Raw genomic sequence first — 19,059 nt, 5'->3', positions numbered from 1 at the left:
CCTACGTTTGTGTATCGATTATCAAGAACTAAACAAGGTAACAATAAAGAATAAATATCCCTTACCCCGTATTAATGACTTATTTGACCAGTTGCAACGGTCACAAGTATTTTCCAAAATTGATTTGAGGTTCGGGTACCATCAGTTGAAAGTAAAGGCAAAAGATGTTGAGAAAAGCGCAATAAGAACGAGGTATGGTCATTTTGAATTTCTTGTTATGTCATTTGGGTTGACTAATGCACCTGCATCATTTATGGACCTAATGAACCGTATTTTTAAGACCTACCTTGACGAATTTGTTGTGGTTTTTATTGATGACATTTTGATATACTCCAAGAACAGACTTGAACCTGAACATCATTTGAGAACTGTCCTGCAAATACTTAGGAAAAAGAAATTATTTGCTAAACTAAAGAAATGTGAGTTTTGGTTGGATGAAGTTATCTTTTTAGGACATGTGATCAACAAGGAGGGAATTTCAGTGGACTCACAGAAAATAGAGGCAATTGTGATTGGCCTACACCGACAAATGTGACAGAAGTCCGCAGTTTCATGGGCATAGCTGGTTATTACAGGAGATTTGTGAAAGACTTTTCCAAGATAGCTGTACCTCTTGCCCAGTTGACACGCAAGGGGCAATCATTTGAATGGAACGACGAATGAGAATCAGCCTTTCATGAATTGAAAACGAGACTGACCACTACACCAGTATTGACATTGCCCACTGGTATGGAAAATTTTGTAATTTTCAGTGATACGTCTTGTAAAGGTTTGGGTTGTGTATTAATGCAGAATGGGAAGGTTGTTGCTTATGCCTCCCGACAGTTGAGACCACACGAGAAGAACTACCCAACACATGATTTAGAATTGGCCGCAGTTGTTTTTGCTTTGAAGATCTGGCGGCATTATTTATATGGGGCAAAGTGTGAAGTCTACACGGATTACAAAAGTCTGAAATACTTCTTTACGCAGAAGGAGTTGAATATGTGACAGAGGAGATGGCTCGAACTGATAAAAGACTATGATCTTGAGGTTCAGTATCACCCCAGGAAAGCTAATACAGTTGTTGATGCCTTGAGTAGAAAATCAGCGGGGAGTATGGCTTGTTTGCTTACTGAACAGAAGGAAATCTTGCAAGATTTTGAAAAGTCTGAAATTGAAGTGGTATTGTGTGAACAGGGCGGATTAATAGCCGCTATTTCAGTTGAACCGGTAATTATTGATGAAATTAAACAGAAACAGAGAGAGGTTGAATTCCTCAAAAAAATGATTGATGAATTTGAAACAAGTTCGAAAGCAGAGTTTAGCATTGAAAATGAAGTGTTAAGGTTTCAGAACCGAATGTGTGTCCCAGATATTCCGAAACTGAAGAAAAGGGTTTTAGATAAAGCCCATAAATCAGTGTTTGCTCTGCATCCGGGTAACAATAAAATGTATCGGGATTTGAAACAAAGCTATTGGTGGCCCAAAATAAAGAAAGAGATTGCAGAATATGTGTCCAAATGTCTTCAATGTCAGTAAGTTAAAGCTGAACATCAGAAATCGGGCGGTCTACTTCAACCCCTCCCTATTCCTGAATGGAAGTGGGAACATGTGACTATGGATTTTGTTGTTGGCCTACCTCGGACTTCTCGAGGTATGGATTCTATTTGGGTTGTAGTTGATAGACTGACTAAGTCTGCACATTTTCTACCTGTCAGAACTACATTTAATGCTTATTGATTGGCTACAATATATGTTAATGAGATTGTCCGTTTACACGGAGTTCCGGTATCTATTGTGTCGGATAGAGATCCGAAATTTGTTTCAAGATTGTGAAAGAGTTTGCAGGAAGCTATGGGGACAGAACTGAGATTTAGTACTGTATTTCATCTACAGACAGATGGGCAATCAGAACGGACCATACAGACTTTGGAGGATATGCTGAGAATGTGTGCCTTAAATTTTCAGGGGAGTTGGGAAAAATATTTGTCACTTGCAGAGTTTGCATACAATAACAGCTTCCACTCCAGCATCGGTATGGCACCATACGAGACTTTATATGGTAGAAGGTGTAGATCACCGATTTGTTGGACAGAAGTTGGGGATATAGCTTTACTTGGGCCTGAAATTGTGCAAGACACTTCTGAAAAGATCAAAACTATCTGGCAAAGGCTCAAAACAGCTCAGGACCGACAAAAGAATTATGCAGATGTTCAGAGAAGACCTCTTGTGTATGAGGTTGGTGACCATGTGTTCATCCGTGTGTCTCCGATGAAAGGCCAAGTCAGATTTGGAAAAAGGGGTAAGTTGTCGCCCCGTTACATCAGGCCATTCCAAATTCTGGAAAGGCTTGGCCCAGTTGCTTATAGAGTTACTTTGCCACCGGGATTCGAGCAAATCCATAGCGTGTTTCATGTGTCGATGTTAAGGGGTTATCTTCGAGACTTGTTTCATGTGATTGATTATGACCAGGTAGCTCTTGACGAAAATATAGAGTACGCCGAATGGCCGGAACGAATCGTTGACCGGCAAGTGAAACAATTGAGAAGCAAGTCCATCCCAATGGTGAAAGTGGAATGGAAAGAACACTACGGGATGGATGCTACATGGGAAAAAGAGGAGGAAATGCGACTACGCTATCTACATTTGTTTCCCGACAAAGATAAATTAAGTTTGGATGACCAAACTTCCTAAAGAGGGGAAGACTGTGATAACCTTGTTTCGTATTATGCTAATTGGTCCTTATTATGAATGTGATTATGTGTTTGATATGATTCTGTGTGCCATTTATGTGAGAATATGTGGTTTTGAATTTCTATCTGTTCACCGCAGAAATATCTGTTTGATTATCTGCTTTGGAATTTAAATTGAAGGCCTTATCGGCCACAAAACCCGAAATTGATTATGCCATTGTGATTAGCGTAATTTTTAGAGCCTACGGTGAAATTTAATTGGAAATTGATTTGGATCAAATTTAATGGATTAAATTAATGAATTAAGTGCTCAATTATTTAATATTAAAATAAAGTGAATTAGAGGGCCATTACATGCTCAATTCCTCTCTTTTCTTATTTTTGGCTGATATCAACTCTAAGACAGAGGGAGAGGGTCGGCTAGAGAGGGAAAAAGAAGGAGAATTGTGTGTTTGGCTCAAGTTTGAGAAATTGGAAGGTTGGACTTAAGATTCAACTAGAATTTGTGGATATTAAAGCCTCTAGCACTACGCCAAAATAGGGCATTAACGGCGGTTTCGTTACCCCCGTTTAAAGATACTATTAACGCGCCGTTAATATCGTTGTTAATGTATCTTTAGCGGCGGTTTTCGTAACCGCCGTTAACAAAATCGCCGATAATGACCCTTTAACAGCGGTAATGAAACCGCCATTAAAAAACCGCAGCTAAAGCCATTTTTAAACAACGGTAATGAAACCGCCGCTAAAGCCCTCTCATTACCACCGTTAATGGCGGCGGTCTTTGTCGGCCGAGCTCCGGCGGAGCTCTGGTGAGTGGTGACCACGCGCGGCTAGGGTTGGACATGACCATCTACAATAAAGTAAAAGTAATGTTTAAATATTTATTTAGGAAATATATTTCATGAAGAGTGGCTATGGTGGAGTGGTTGGTGTGGGTGGATGGGAGGTTGAAGGTTCAAGACTTGGGGAGTGCAAGAAGAAAGAATTATTTTTTGAAAAATTTGAACCTATTTACAGCAGTAAAGAACCGCTGTTTTTGGTCTTATATTACCGCCATTTTTGGTCGACTTTTAACGGCGGTAATTTACCTTTTTATGGCGGTTGTACTTTTTCCGACATGCGCATAAATGGCGGTAACAAAATCGCCGTTAAAGGCTTTAACGGCGATTTTACAGTCTTTAACGGCGGTAAAAAACCGCCACTAAAGCCCAATTTTGGCGTAGTGTAGGTAAGTAAATCCATGGATTTTAAATTGTAATTTTGTGAACTCAAGGTTGAATAATGATCAAGAGCATGAATTAAATTGATTATGATGAAATTGAGTTGGTTTTGTGGAATTTGAAGTCAATAGATGCATGCATGTAAGAAATTGCTATAAATTTCCATGTTTGGACATAAAGTGTGTAATCCATGTTGAATTTTGGTTGAAGTCCATGTATTTGATCATCTCTTCGCCAACTAAATTGAGAATATTGAGTATATCTCACATTCATGTACAATTTATGAGAACATGAGTTTGAATGTATGAGTTTGTTATGTTGGAAATGAGTTTGATGCAAATTGGGACATACATGTGATTAATTTGTGAAATTGAGCTTCATAATGTTGTAATTTGATGATTGAATCATGTTGATACATGTACATGTGGAGTTTGAGCCAAAATCATGTGTTTAGAGCCTTTGAATATCAAGTTGAAGCTCAAGAACAAGTTCTGGAAAATCCAGAAAATTTGATGTCCGCTCGAGCGGGAGAACCGCCGCTCGAGCGTAAAATTCGGGCTCCCAGTATTTTTTGCAGACATGATGTCTGCTCGAGCGGGGAAGTTCACGCTCGAGTGGGGAGCCATGTAGTGAGGCCTTCAGCTCGAGCGCCCGACTTCACGCTCGAGCGTAAATATGACATAACCAGTACTTTTGCAGACCTCATGGGTGCGCTCGAGCGGGGAAGCCCACGCTCAAGCAGAGACCCCTGTTTTTGAAATTTTGAAAATACATTCTGTGTTTCGTTTTCCGTTCTCTTTCATTTCTAAGTACTCTTAGGCATGCATGGAGCATTATGAATGAATTAAAAGAATAAGAAAGAAGCCTAAAGAGGAATATGTGAATTAAGGAACGGATTGAATCGTTTGTGACCCATGTGTGTTATGTGATGTGAAGGGTCAAGGTCCAGGACAAACCAACCAACCGATCACTGTGAATAATATCTTAATAAAGATATATGTTGTTTTTCCAATTGCTTACTTCCATGTAAGTCTTATAAGTTTGTTAATTTGAATGGTGGACAAATGTTTGACATGAAAGAATGATTGGGCCAAAGGCCAGTTTGACATGAAAGAGAGAATGAATGGGCCAGAGGCCAGTATGAGTCTGAATGATAGAATGAATGGGCCAGAGGCCAGTATGAGTCTGAATGATAGAATGAATAGGCTAGAGGCCAGTATGAGTTTGAATGAAAGAATGGTTGGGCCAAAGGCCAGTCTGACATGAATGGATTAGGCCCGAGGCCGTCCGATGTGTTTGGAACCACAGTTGTTTGACCTATGTATATATATGTATTAAATAGAAATATGAATTGGGCCCAAGGTCGTCCGATGTATATTGTCCTAATGCATCTTCTTTATTTGATATTATTCACTGGGCTTTCGCTCACGCTCATTCATGTGTTTGTAGGTGAGCCAAGAGAAGTCCAAACCCAGCCTCAGTGAAGTTTGTGTGGGACAACCAAGGCTTTGAAGAGTCAGCCCTTGCGTCTCATGCACGAGACCGGTCTTCGCCCTTCTGCTATTTTATTTTATTTTGACTTGTTGGCGAGGACTTTGGTTTATGTTTGTATATAGTTTTGGTAGGCTGACTTAGACTTGAATGATCCTGTCTGTACAGAACCTTATGCTAGTGTATTTTCTAATGTGAGTTATTAATATGTGTATGTATGGTTTGTTACGATGTGCCATGTAAGCACAGCTCTATGGACAAAGTTTTAAATTTTGCTTCCGTTTGGCCCCTTTACTCTGATGAGTTATGTCTGAAATGGTTTGAGGCCGTAGGTAATCCCTCGATTACTGGCCAGTTATGTCCTTAACCTATAGGGGTGAGTTCGGGTCATGACACATACTTCCTCCCATGGTGGAGGCCGAGGAACCGATAGTTGACGAGGCTGACAGGGCGACAGAGGACATTGCTGCCGACATCGAGGCGGAGGAGATTTATCTTCTAGGGCCTGAGCCCGAGCTACGCCCATTGAGGTTGAGGCTATTCAACCCGGCCACTTACCACTCCCGAACCCATGTGATGGCCTCTGGGGGGATGCTGTGGTTCGAGAATTTTGCCATGAGCGTGCCTAAGGACGTCCTCTTGAGGGAGCGGGCCTTCTACCTTTCTCATGATGTTGCTGGGGTAAAAACTCTACTTTTATACACTTTGCTTGTCTTGCCATTTCATTATTGGCTTTTATTCTATTATATATCTGACATATTCTTCTCTTTTAACACAGGGTGATGCTCTCTCCTGGAGAGGATATGGGGCGGTGACGGCCAGAGAGTGGTACCAGGAGCCCCCTGCTTCGGTCCGCGAGCTGGTTGACAAGACGGGCTTCGGCTTATTTAGCTCCGGGCTCTCGCGACATTTGGCTAGCCGGGCCTTACTTGGGTCCTTGGTGGAGAGGTGGTGGGACACCCCCAACTCCTTCCACTTCTCTTCCACCGGAGAGATGACGATGACTCCCTACAACTTCTCCATGATCACTGGCTTGAGAGTAGGGGGTGATCCGATCTCTTTTGACAAGAACAATGGGCCAATGGGAGGCGGCCTGGATCTATCTGCTTGGAGCGCGCTCTCCACTAGACAGGCTGGCTATGGTGCGCTATAGTTGGTTCTATGACCGCTTCTACGCGAGCCAGCCAGAGACGCAGGAGGAGATTGTGCAGTACACCTAGGGCTTCTTGATCTATCCCCTCGGTACCACCTTGTTTGCAAACAGGTGGAATATTGTAGGGCTGTACCTGCTGAGTGCCCTTGTGACATTGCCCCGGGTGAGATTCTATGACTAGGGCGAAATTGGTCTTGCCACTCTCTATGAGTACATGAGCTCTGGTTCCCGCAAGAAGGAGAACATGGTCGAAGGCTACTGGCGAGCCTGGGAGGTACACATTGCACTTTCTTTTTCACTTTCTGTTCATACATTATGCTTTCTGCTTTTCACTTTCTGTCTTTATCACTATTTATACACTGTGCTTTCTACTTTGCACTTTCTATCTTTATCACTGTTTATACCTATTGGCTCACACAACTGATCTCTTCTTGCAACTATGGGTTTACGCCTATTTCCCTGTCCTTGCCCCGGTTTAGGGGGACAAGATGAAGCCAGCTATGCCTTATTCTTGCCAATACGACGAGAGATGCCACCCCATGTGCCGCGACGACACCACCTTTACCTACTACTGCCAATATTTTGGCCTGATGGTGGCTCGTGAGGTAATTTGAAACCCATATTTGTTTTTGCTTCATTTTCATTACTACTGCTCTGGTCCATGTTCAGACAATTGACAGCAATTAACAATTGTGAATTCTCCATTTGCAGATCACATGGCAGCCCTGGGCGATGATGCCAGCTAGGATACAGGACTAGTATGCCGAATCCTGGGCTACCTCCCGGTATCGAATCTTGCTGGAGGGTCCATTCTGCCGGACCTGGTATTTGAGTGAGCGGTTCGTGCGCCAGACCTTGGGTCTACCTGCTCTGGTCGTTCCTTCTTCTTCTCCATTATCTATGAGGACAACTGATAGCCTCCCAGTTGAGGCTATCGTTCAATACATAGTGGGACAGGACATCGATTTCTTCAGAAGGGTCGGGGATTATGCGACTTTTATCAAGACTCATCTGATGCCACCCTTGATTGGAGTTTGCGCGAGAGACGCTGCAAGTGTCCCCGCGGTTGGACTTGTTGCCCGTGTGGCCGAGGCTGACATTGGTGGGGCCCCTCCTACCTTGCACGCCGCTGGTTTCCCAGTGATCCCGACTGCGATCCCATATTGGCAGCCAAGCGAAACAGCCTATCAAATCCTGATAGAGTTATCGCCGGAGGAGCACGGGTTCGTCGGGGATCCTAATGCACAACAAGTATAAACGTTGCTTTACAGTTTGTATTTTTATATTCCCCTTTTGGATATTGATTGTTCAAACTCATTTGCAGGCGCCTCCAAAGTATGTAGATGGCCTACTTAGCTTAGTTGCCTCTCGGGTACAGACGGTACGGAGGAGAGAGACATTGTTGGCTCTCTACGGTATCTAGGTATTCTCCCTTTCTTTCATTCATTTAACTGCTTACCCTTACTGTTCTGCACCACACTACACCGATATGCCATACTTATACTGAATCTGAGTCATACTCATACTGATATGCCATACTCATACTATATTCTACATCCATACTCATATTGTATTATGATAACGTGTTTCTTATTTTCAGGCTCTACCTATATCGGTGGCACCAGCAGTACCAGTAGCACCAATGGTGCCTCCTCTGGCTGCGGGGAGGAGAGGTAAGAAGGCTCCTGTTCGCAATAGAGGTGAGGGTAGAGGCAGAGGCAGAGACAGAGGCATGGGCGCCTGGAGTGAGAGCGAGAAGTCTGAGGCGCCGAAGACCCCTTCATCCTTAAAGCTGCCCTTGAGTGGAGACGATGCCGAGACCAATGGCATTGAGGAGATAAGGAGCGAGCGCTCTGAGTCTTAGAGTGAGGATGATGGTGTTGGCTCCTAGTCGGGGAGCGGAGAGGACGATTCCGGTTCTGATTCCGATTCTTCTGATGACAGCGGTACCGACAAAGACAGTGCCCTTGAGTCCCCTCCACAGAAGAAGACGAAAAGGGCCTCTCGAGCTTGACTTCGATTTTGTATTTTCTTTTTCTTTTTTTCTTTGGTAGTGTAGCATTTGTATAGCTTTAGATAGGCCTTTACTTTTATTTTGGAAACACTTGTATTTTCTCTTTTGTAATAATCAAGGTAAAACCTTGCAGTTTCATAAAAGGAGTTTTGTTTTTGCATCTCGAGCATGACACCACACTTGCATGAAATATAATTGAACTTCAAATTTGAGATTGAAAAATGCTTGTATTTGAACGATGTTTGTAATCGGATATTGAGCCTACAACCGACCAAAACGCAAAATACAACTCGATAAATAAAACCAAAGGAAAAACAACCTAAACACAGCTATTTACAGTTCCTGAAAACAAAAGACTCACGATAAGACCTCAAAGCAAAAAGACCAGAACAAAACAATGCAGCCCAACTGCCGGGCCACTAGAGTTGGTCAGCCGGCCACCTGAAGAGACGGCTGGCCAGGAGAGGTGGCCGGCCGACCAGCCAGGTGTTGTAGCTAGATAGCTAGTTGACAGTTGGCATCCACTCACATAACCTTATCCTCTATACAAGGCCTTCTTTCACTGTTTTTTCGATAGAACTTCATCTTTGCTGCTATTTTCTTTGAGAATTGAGATATTTCTTGCTGAGAGGCTCAAGGATTGGATGGCCACTTTGGGCAGCACGGAAAAGGTAAATTTCCAGGGTTTTTGCATAAACGCTTTTTTTTCGTTGAGTCGTATTTCGCTTTGTTTTCCATTTCTTCGTGCTGCAGTTCGATGTTGGAACCTGGTTACACATGTATTTCGCTTCGGGGCACAAGAAATGTGCGCTACAATCGAAGAATTTCGTGCTCTGATGGAGTCTCGATGTGATGAAGAGATTACACCCCAACCCCGTTTTGGCTACGCACAGGCTTTGGAATGGATGTGTGGGCTTACTTTGCACAAAGCTCGACCCTTGGTTCATGATGGGGAGTTGGACATTTCCAGTTTCATTCATCGATTTTCTAACATTGGAGACAAGGGTGACCTTCTCTGGTGAGGTTATCATCAACATGCCCTCTGTTTATGTCTACTTGCACACTTCCTACTTGCCCCTAGTTACGGTGGTGCTTGTATTGGATTGATTGAAGTAGCCCAATGCCTCAAGGAGGGTAAGAGTTGTATGGGCTTAGCATTGGCCAAGACTTTGATGGGTTTGGATGCTTTCCATCGACGGGAGACTACTCAGTTTGCAGAGAGTCCACTACTTCTCCAGGTATTGTTTCCACCCTTTCTTGTTTATGATTTCTTACATCACTCGACTCTCCCTCTTTATTTTTCCCTCAAAGCCTTTCCTTACTTTTTTCTCAACGTACATCTCTCTATTTTTTAATTTTTCATCCCTTCCTAGGTGTGGTTGATAGATAAGCTAAAAGTGGTGGACCCTTGCCCTAAGTATTCGACTAGAGCCTACTTTTTTTGTCCACAGCTAGTGGATTTTCCCTCAGAGGGATTGTGGTGTGACTGGATGTGCAGCAAATCTGCGATTGACATTGCTTGGCGTTGCCTCTAGCTTAACTTAACTGAGATGAGCTACAACATGTCCCTACAGTCGGACATACAGTTGATTAGCCTTACGTACTATGTGTTCTATTTTTCTGTCCGGTTCAGATGCCAGTTCGGACATGATCAGTCTGGCCCAAATAAGGTGGTGGAGTACCTTGTTCCATTTCCATTTCGTGCTTCGCACCTGGCCCGATACCTCATTGCTTGGAGGACGAGAGAGTTTCTGACTCCTGCCCCTAGTTTCAGTTACGCCCTTTTCTGATGAGTGCTTGGCTTGGCTTGAGGACGAGACACAGGTTGGGCCAACTTTGGCTGGAGAGACTTCCACGAGTGTGAGCAGAAGATAGAGGGTTGACACCTGACTTATCTGTGCCCCTAGTTTTATTACTTTGACTTTTCTTTTCAAGTTTTATGATGTAAAAGAAACTTTGATTTAATCAGAGAGTTGAAGAATGTACTTATGTTGAAATCAATGGAATTTAAAGTTATAAGCATTAAAAATTTTCTTTTTTGGTCTAAATAATGATCTGTGTTGAAGAAGGAAAAATTTTGAGAAAAATTAACTTCATTAGAACTTTTCAAAACAATTTTCGGAAACGGTCACTACCTGACACACACGGAATCAGTCCTTAAGACGTACAACCCCAAATAAAAAAAGATCGTAACTGCCCACGATTGCATTCACCATCACTGCTTTATCTTGCAACCAACCCTACTACCAAATGGAGGTAACACAACCTAGCTAACAGATGGAAAAAGATGAACCGATCAATCAAACGAACATGACAGTTGAGTTAGAGATGGTTGTGGCCGAATTTTGGGATGAAGTTGCCTACGTATCCCAAATATGGGAATCGGGCCTTACGTAGTTCGATCCGGGTTTCACTCGAGTATTAACTTTCTCTTTTTGCGCTGTAACTTTTGCCAAAGTTGCCCTTTTGGGTTTTCGACCTCGCGAGCTCTATTTTTCTTTATCTCTAATTTTTTATGCTCTTACTTTTGCCTAGGTCACCCTTCTGGGTTTTCGGCCTAGCGAGCCTCTCAGGAATAGTATTTCTTCAACTTGTCCATATTGATCGGCTGTGAGAACTCCAGGCCATCTAGATCTATGAAGACAATCTCTCCTCCTGACCAAATTGATTTGATGATGTAAGGACTAGTCTAATTAGGTCGGAACTTGCCCCTAGGATCGTGGATGGGAGCTCGGTTATCCTTGAGCACCATATCACTTTCTTTGAGGTTCCTAGATTTGACTTTCTTGTTGAAGGCCCTAGCAATTTTGCGTTGACACCCTTGGATATGATATAACGCCTTTAACCTCCTCTCATCAAACAACATCAATTCTTCGAATCTGCTCTGTTGCCAATCTGCCTCCGCTATCTGACACTCAACCATAATTCGTAGCGACAATACTTTGATCTCAATCGGCAGAACAACTTCCATTTCATACACTAAAGAATAGAGGGTTGCCCCCATGAATGTCTGAATTGACGTTCTATAGATCCAGAGTGCAAAAGGCAGTTTATCCAGCCAGTCCCTGTAAGTCTTAACCATCTTCCGCAGGATGTTCTTGACATTCTTATTGGCAGCTTCAACGGCTCTGTTGGTCTGTGGTCTATATGTTGATGACTTGTGAAAAGCCACATTATATTTCTCCAACAAATCCACCACCTCTTTCTTGAAGTGTGAGCCGTTATCGGATATGATCTCCTTTGGCACCCCATATCTGCAGATGATGTTATTCTTGATAAACTTGGCCACATGTGACGCCTTTAACACAGAATAAGACTGAGCTTCGACCCACTTAGTAAAATAAACGATCGCTACCAAGATGAACTCATGTCCATTTGAGTCCTTTGGCGGGGCTACCCCGATGACGTCAATTCCCCAGACTGAGAAAGGCCATGGTGAAGTCATATTGTAAAGTTTTGATGGTGGGATATTCATGCGATTAGCATGGTTTTGACATTTGTGGCATCGCCACACAAAGTTAATACAATCCTCCTCCATAGTTCACTAATAATAGCCTTGCTTGAGGATCTTCCTAGTCAGCATCACACCATTCATGTGTGCTCCACACTTCCCCTATGGACGGCCTCTATGAGATGTTTCGACTCTTCTTCTTTGACATAGAGCTCGTGCATTCCCAGATGCCCTCTCTTACACAGCTTATCTCCGCAGATGATTGGACGGCCAGATGCCGTATTCCCAGTTTATCTTTAGCATTTGCCCTTGGTGGATACATATCTTTTTTTAGAAAATTCCAAATGTCATAACACCAGGGGTTCTTGTCTTGAATTTAGTCTATTGCGGTTATTGAAGTGTCGCATAAGCGGGTGCTTACTTCTGTTCAATGATAATTGGACGCATCTTAACTCCAAGTGGGATGTCTACCATAGCGAACTGGTTATTCTCTCTCAACAGATGTGTAAATGTCAGCTTTTCAAACCTTGGAATTAGAATATCCATGGCCTGATGATAAGCCTTCATGTTCTCTTCCTTGACCTTCCAATCCCCATTGGCTTGAGAAACATCCAGGTTCGAGTCTCCGATGACATCCAACCTCAATACCCTTAGTTCTAGGGCAGCTTCCAATCCTGCAATGCACGCTTCGTATTTTGCTTCGTTGTTAGACACGCTGAACCAGAGTTTGAAAGATATGGGTATGTGGGAATCATCGGGTGCTATGAGCAACACACCGATCCCATAGCCATATTGATTAGATACTTCGTCAAAGTACATTGTCCATGATTCCTCTTCTATCTGTAGAATGTCTTCATCAAGGAATAGATACTCTACCGTCTCATCTCCTCTCACTGGGTGGTCTGCCAAAAATTCTACCATGGCTCTCCCTTTAACTGATTTGCACGTGACATACTTAAGGTCAAACTCAGAGAGAAGAAGCAACCAACGAGCTAGCCTACATGTAAGTGTCGGTTTCTTAAAGAGATATTTGATGGGATCTAATCTCGAAACCAGAATTACGGAGTAAGCTAACAGGTAGTGTCTCAACTTCCTTGTTGCCCATACTAAAGCTAAACAAGCTTTCTCGAGGGGTGTGTAGCAGGTCTCGTAATCCAGCATATTCTTGCTTAGTTAGTAGATCCACTTTAGCTTCTGATTCTAGAGCCAGCATGGACTCCATGGTCGAATCTGTTACGAACAAATACAAGATCAGTGGCTTCCCTGGCTTTGGCAGCAATAATACAGGTGGATTCTGCAAGTGCTGCTTGACCTATTCGAAGGCAAACTAGCATCGATCATTTTATTGGAACTTCTTCCCTTCAAAAGACTAAACAATGGTTCACAAGTCAAGTTTAATTTTGAGATAAACTGTCTTATGAATTGCACCTTGCCCAGAAAGTCGTGCACATCCTTTTTAGTCCTTGGTGGTGGCATTTCTAGGATGACCTTGATCTTGGATGGATCTACTTAAATTCCCCTCTGCATGATCAGAAATCCCAACATTTTTCCTGCAGTCACGCCAAAGGTGCATTTCTGTGGGTTCAACTTCAGTCTGTACTCCCTAATTCGTTCAAAGAATTTTTCTAGTGGTGTAATGGCCTTCTCACTCCTTAGACTTGAAAATCATGTCGTTGACATACACCTTAACTTCTTTATGGATTATGTCGTGCAAGATCGCGGTTGTAGCCCTCTGATATGTAGCCCCAGTGTTTTTTAACCCAAAAAGCATGACTCTGTAGCAGTATGTACCCCACCACATAGTGAAAGCAGTCTTTTCTCTGTCCTTTGGTGCTATCAAAATTTGATTATACCCAGAAAACCCATCTATGAACGATAGCAACGCATGGCCAGCAATAAAGTCTACCAACTCATTGATGTGCAGCAATGGAAAGTCATCTTTCGGACTAGCTCTGTTTAGATCTCGAAAGTCGACGCAAACCCTGATTTTGCTATCCTTTTTTGGAACTGGAACGATATTAGCCAGCCAAGTCGAGTACTCAAACACCATTAAGAAACCTGCATCAATCTGTTTGGTGACCTCTTCTTTAATCTTTAATTCCCAATCTGGATGAACTCTATAAAGTTTCTGTTTAACCGGTCGGGCCTCGGGGTCAAGAGGGATCTGGTGCTGTACAATCTCAGGATCGATTACAGGCATGTCTTTGTAAGACCACGCAAAAACATCTTTGAAATCTTTTAATAAAGCGATTAAACACTCACGTTCCTCCGAATACAACATGGACCCTATCTAGACCAAGTAGGGATCCTCCTCAGTACCCACATTAATTGCAATGATTTCATTTGTGCTGAGGAATTTCTTCCACTTCGTTTTAAGTTAAAATTTTGAAAATCAAGATCAGTACAAAAAACTAAAGGCATAGAGAAGCAAGTGAGATCTACTGCATTCCCATTCAAAAAGTTAGGATCCTCAGTTATAGTTGACTCAAAAGAAAAACTGAAAGAAGAACTGGACAGAACTTTGGTATCCGGGTTACCACCCCCGGAAGTACCAGACTCAGACTCCTTAGAAGGACTCGAATCTAATCTCGACTCAACAAACTTAGTGGAATCAGATTCAGACTCATTATCCGATTTAGAACTGCCAATAGTGCCCTTCTCAAATTGCCAGACTAGGCGTGGAGCCTCAGCTGCGTCCACAATGAGACTAGAGTAATCTACTGATGGTTTTTCCCCGATCATAGAGATAGTAACACTATCCCCCAAGTTGACGGGCTCATCCCTAGCATTGGAACTTGCTAGTAGGTTAGCCAGTGCCATTCCTAACAGTTCTCCCTCATCGATGTCCAAGCTTGCATTCCTGCCTTGCTATATACTGCTGCTCAGGTCAATTTGTTTATCCTCATTTTCTAATAACTGGTGTCCGAAGAAGATCTCGAATCCTGGGTACCTTGTCTTTGTTTCCAGGTCGACCCATGGCTCCTGAAATCCACAGAAAGGGAAACCTTTCCCTAGGCAGACAAAGCGTTCGTTCAGGGTTCCCCGTATTGTCTTGTGGACCAGCTCATATTACCTCCAGGCCCTTTTACTTTAACTCTCTCCCTTACCTTTTCTCTTTCAATCTTTTGCAGTTGGCTTGTACCCCAGCCCAAAAACATGGGGGTTATGACTTAAGTCTCTGGCAATAGTATCTTCTTACCTGTCACTCCTGCCCAGTCTCGATCCAGGAATGTACCCTTGTTTATTCATCATGTAGATAGACTGGGCACTCACATAGTTTCCGTTATCCTCTGCCATAATAGATCGGACCAGCCAGGCTTCTGCCAAGGAGAAGCCGGAGAGGAACACATCTTCTTCTCCATGGAATATTTCCAACAAAGGCGTGGTAGTTCCCTGGGGAGGGTGGATAGAAGAATTGCCGTAAATAGTAGCAATTCCACCCTTAAATGGATATTTCACCAGCTGGTGAACCGTTGATGAAACTACCCTCATCTGGTGTAACCAAGGCCTTCCCAAGAGCAGGTCGTCCATAACATGGAATTCAACCTCATGCTCAGATGGACCAATTAGTATTTGGCTCTTGAAAGTCCCTATGACATCTCGGCTGGTGTTGTCATAGGCTTGAACAGCTTGAGTTGTGGGCGTGAAGTCAGCTGGCTTCAAACATATGGCGCAAGCGGTACTTGCTAGACACACGTTTATTGCCAAACCGGTGTCCACCAGCACCACCTGGATCCATTTCTTACGGCTCTCCAAAGTCACGTATAGGGGCCTATTGTGGTTAGCACCCTCAAGTGGCAACTCTTTGTTCATAAACAATAACACTAGAGTAACGTCTACAGACGTAACCAATGACACCAGTTGATCAGTGGTGGTATCGATAGGCATCTTAGTTCTGTTCAATACCTCTAGCAACGCCTGTCTATGCTCTCGGGAAGCCATTAGCAGCCCCCAAATCGATATATCCGTCTGGATCTTTTTAAGTTGCTTTAAGACCAAGTCTTCTTCTAAGCCTTTTTCCTTTGCTTTCTCAGCCTCTTTCTCGGAAGATTCCAGCTGATCTAGAGCCGGTGGTTTGAAACACCGACCACTTCGGATCATGTGGTTAATCTCATCTGTATACCATGTGTCGTCAAGGGTATCGACTTTCCACCTTTCATCAGTATATGCATGGATCAGATCACTGTCTTCCTACCACTCCCCTGCAGTCATTGCTAGGCCATTACCAGGTCCATTCGGATCATATTTACATCTTGCCCTCCATCGGCACACCCCTCATATTCTACAGCAGATTTAATTTTCGCATCTTGATACTGCCTGAGCTTTCTTGGCATCCTTTCCCTATCACCAAATTCCCATTCGGGTTTTCTCGTGGTTTGGACACCGCCCGCTGCTGACTCGGCCTCTCATTTTCTCTGGATTTCCTCTATCCTTTCCCATTGGAATTGCTCCAACACTTGCTCCTTTTCGGTCATAGGTATGGCCTCAGCCTTGCTATTCTCACCAACCTCTTCTCATTTTGAATCCTTTTTCATTGGCTCTTCCGTATCGGATTCTTTTTCACTACTCAACCATCCGTTACTGGATTCAGGTTGGCTTGGATCCCACCACCCAATCTGAACGCTGCCTACATCCTCCTTTTCGAAGAAGTAGAGGTTTTCCAGGTCTTTCTGTAGGTTTACCAAGTCTTCTTCTAATTCTGCCAGGTCATCAAGACCTTGTTCAGGCTAGTTATTCAGATTGTGCCCCGGCTCATTTTCTCCAACGGCGTTGATGTTGAGGGAATATGGCAGTATGATAACAGGTTTTGGCTAATCAACAGCTACAATATACCGGCTGGGGTCATACTCCTTTGCAAGTGAGGCCTCATTCTCTATAACTGGGGTATCAGATAACCCCTTCTCTAGTGCATTCCCCTTCTCTTTTGCCTCCGTTACCACAGGCCCTGATTGGGTTTTGGGTGTTATATCCATCATGCACATATCTGTGCTTTCTGAAATAACCATCATAGGCTTAGGTAGATGGGATGGGATGATATATGCGCTGGCGTTAAAGATGGGCGGTAGTGTATGGATAAGATTAATGTTTCTGGGTGGGGGGACTTGGTTATGGGTGGGAAGTGGGTTAGTGGTCACGTTTGGTTTAGAGAGTGGGGCTATGATTTTATTGTCAATGAGATCCTGGATCTCATGACGCAGACGATAGCAACGATCGGTGGGGTGACCGTGTTGTTGATGGAAAATATAGTATTGGGTAGGATCATGTCTAGGTGGTAGTGGGTTCGGGAGAGATCGAGGGTCGAGGGGTTTAAGGTGCCCTTTTTCCATCAGTAGTTTAAGAGCACGGGCTAGGCTCATGTGAAGGGGGTAAAGGTTTTTTGGTTTTGGTTTGGGCCAACAGGTTGTGAGATTGTAGCGGCGAAGGGATCGGCCATTTTGGCCGCTGTGACGACAGTGCTAATCTTGGCAGGCCGAGGAACAGTGCTATTGCTAGCATTGGTATTCTTGGAAAATGGCCTTTTTGCCGATTCACTTGTTCTCTGAATGATGCTTTTCTTAAATGCACTTTCAATTTGGACCCCCAGTTCGTATAGAGAAGCAAATATAGATAATGGCACCACTATCATTCTTTGTAACATATCTGGTTCGAGATTTTGAATTACTAACCGAACTTGTTCCTTTTCTGATGCCCTATTCGTCATTCTGGCTGCTTTTGCCCTCCATCTTGCAACAAAGTCAATAAAGGGTTCCTTAGGGTTCTGGGTAGTCGCTTCTAGCTCACTGATGGTTACTTTTATCTGAGTATTGTATGAGTATTGGTTAACAAACCCCTCAGACAGTTCTTTCCAATTCTGTTTCGTTGAATCCTCCAGTTTAGCATACCAGATAACTGCTACGTCCAATAAAGTTCTTCCGAACAATGACAGTTTTTGAGCCCGAGTCAGGCTCATTGGCCTCAGAACATCCGAAAACAAGTGAACATGAACAATCGGGTCTCCACTCTTATCAAATCTATCGATGTGAGGCATCTTAAACTTTTTTAGCAATCTGATCGAGGCTTTGGTATAGCCGTCTTCAATATCCAGAATGTAATTGAAGCCTTGGGATTTTTTGAGCGCCTTTTCTAGCCTGGCGATTTTGATCATAGTCAGATCAACATCGTTGATGTCGAAGAGAATGAGTCCCCCATGGGGCTGTGCTAGAGGCTTGTAAGCTAGAGCCTGTGCAAATATCTCTTGAGGATCTAGGACCTGAGGGTTTTCAACTGGTAGAAGTGGATCAGGATTCGACTAGGCAGCCTGGACCGGATGTACAGTGGATGCGGATGCCCCAGATAGGTGTCACATGTTAGGGATAGTTTCATCCTGAGGGGCTATCCTTTGATTCAAGGTATCCATAGTTCTCTAGAAAGTAGCCATCATGGCAGCAACCTCTTCTACACTCTGCGCCATTATGGGCCTGGAAGAATTAGCTAGTGGTGAGCTGAGTGGGTGAGAGCAGAATGGTGATTGCTGAGTGATCTGTGCTGGTGATGATAATTGTCGGTTTCTTCTTTATTGAATAATTGGAGGAGAGAGACTAACACTGGCTGACCGCCAACAAGATCTCGAGTTTTGCAAAGGCTGCCAGAGTGAGTCCAGACAACTCAAGGGATATCGGGTCTCTCTGAAGCTATGATTGCAAACTACCTAGTTAAATAAAGAAAGAAAAACAATAATAAAAAATTGGACAGCACTTCAGCCCAATTAACAGTTTATGATCACAACTGAAGAATAGTTTTTCCCACTGAATTTTGCCCCCAAACTGATATCAACTTGTACCACTAATATGATGCATTCCTTTACAGTTTCACTGTAAAGCACATACCAGGTAAAAAGAACCAAAACACCCCTATGGGGCCTATGGTTACCCTGTCCTAGATTTTTGACATGATCTAGGCTGCAATACCTCAAGCAAGTAGTTTCATAACATTCGGATTATGGAAGAGCAGCCTGTCCTATTTTTGAAACAATCACTATGGCTTTACTATATGCAGCTAGGCCAAATGGTCAAAAG

At 43.3% G+C, this 19,059-nt stretch overlaps 1 protein-coding gene across 1 annotated transcript; it reads right to left on the bottom strand.

Annotated features, from left to right (window-relative positions):
• Positions 1-17,357: 17,357 nt before the first annotated feature.
• Positions 17,358-18,455, bottom strand: LOC114285341 (uncharacterized). The gene is made up of 2 exons (XM_028228391.2): positions 18,435-18,455; positions 17,358-18,254 (listed from the first exon to the last, which is right to left on the bottom strand). The coding sequence occupies exons 1-2, from the start codon at positions 18,453-18,455 to the stop codon at positions 17,358-17,360; spliced, it is 918 nt and encodes a 305-aa protein (XP_028084192.2).
• Positions 18,456-19,059: the final 604 nt, after the last annotated feature.

This window comes from Camellia sinensis, chromosome 1, assembly GCF_055761805.1.
Source record: "Camellia sinensis isolate YWXY chromosome 1, ASM5576180v1, whole genome shotgun sequence".
Classification (NCBI taxonomy): Eukaryota; Viridiplantae; Streptophyta; class Magnoliopsida; order Ericales; family Theaceae; genus Camellia; species Camellia sinensis.
Note: the sequence above shows the minus strand (reverse complement) of the source record. Positions and strands in the feature narration are given on the sequence as shown.

What these genes read in the sequence shown, in the direction of transcription:
- LOC114285341 (XM_028228391.2), bottom strand. Translation starts at nt 18,455, where the DNA reads ATGGCGCAGAGTGTAGAAGAG. An exon ending in TGGCGCAGAGTGTAGAAGAG is followed by an intron (nt 18,255 to 18,434) that starts GTTGCTGCCATG and finishes GAAAACCCTCAG; the next exon opens with GTCCTAGATCCTCAAGAGAT.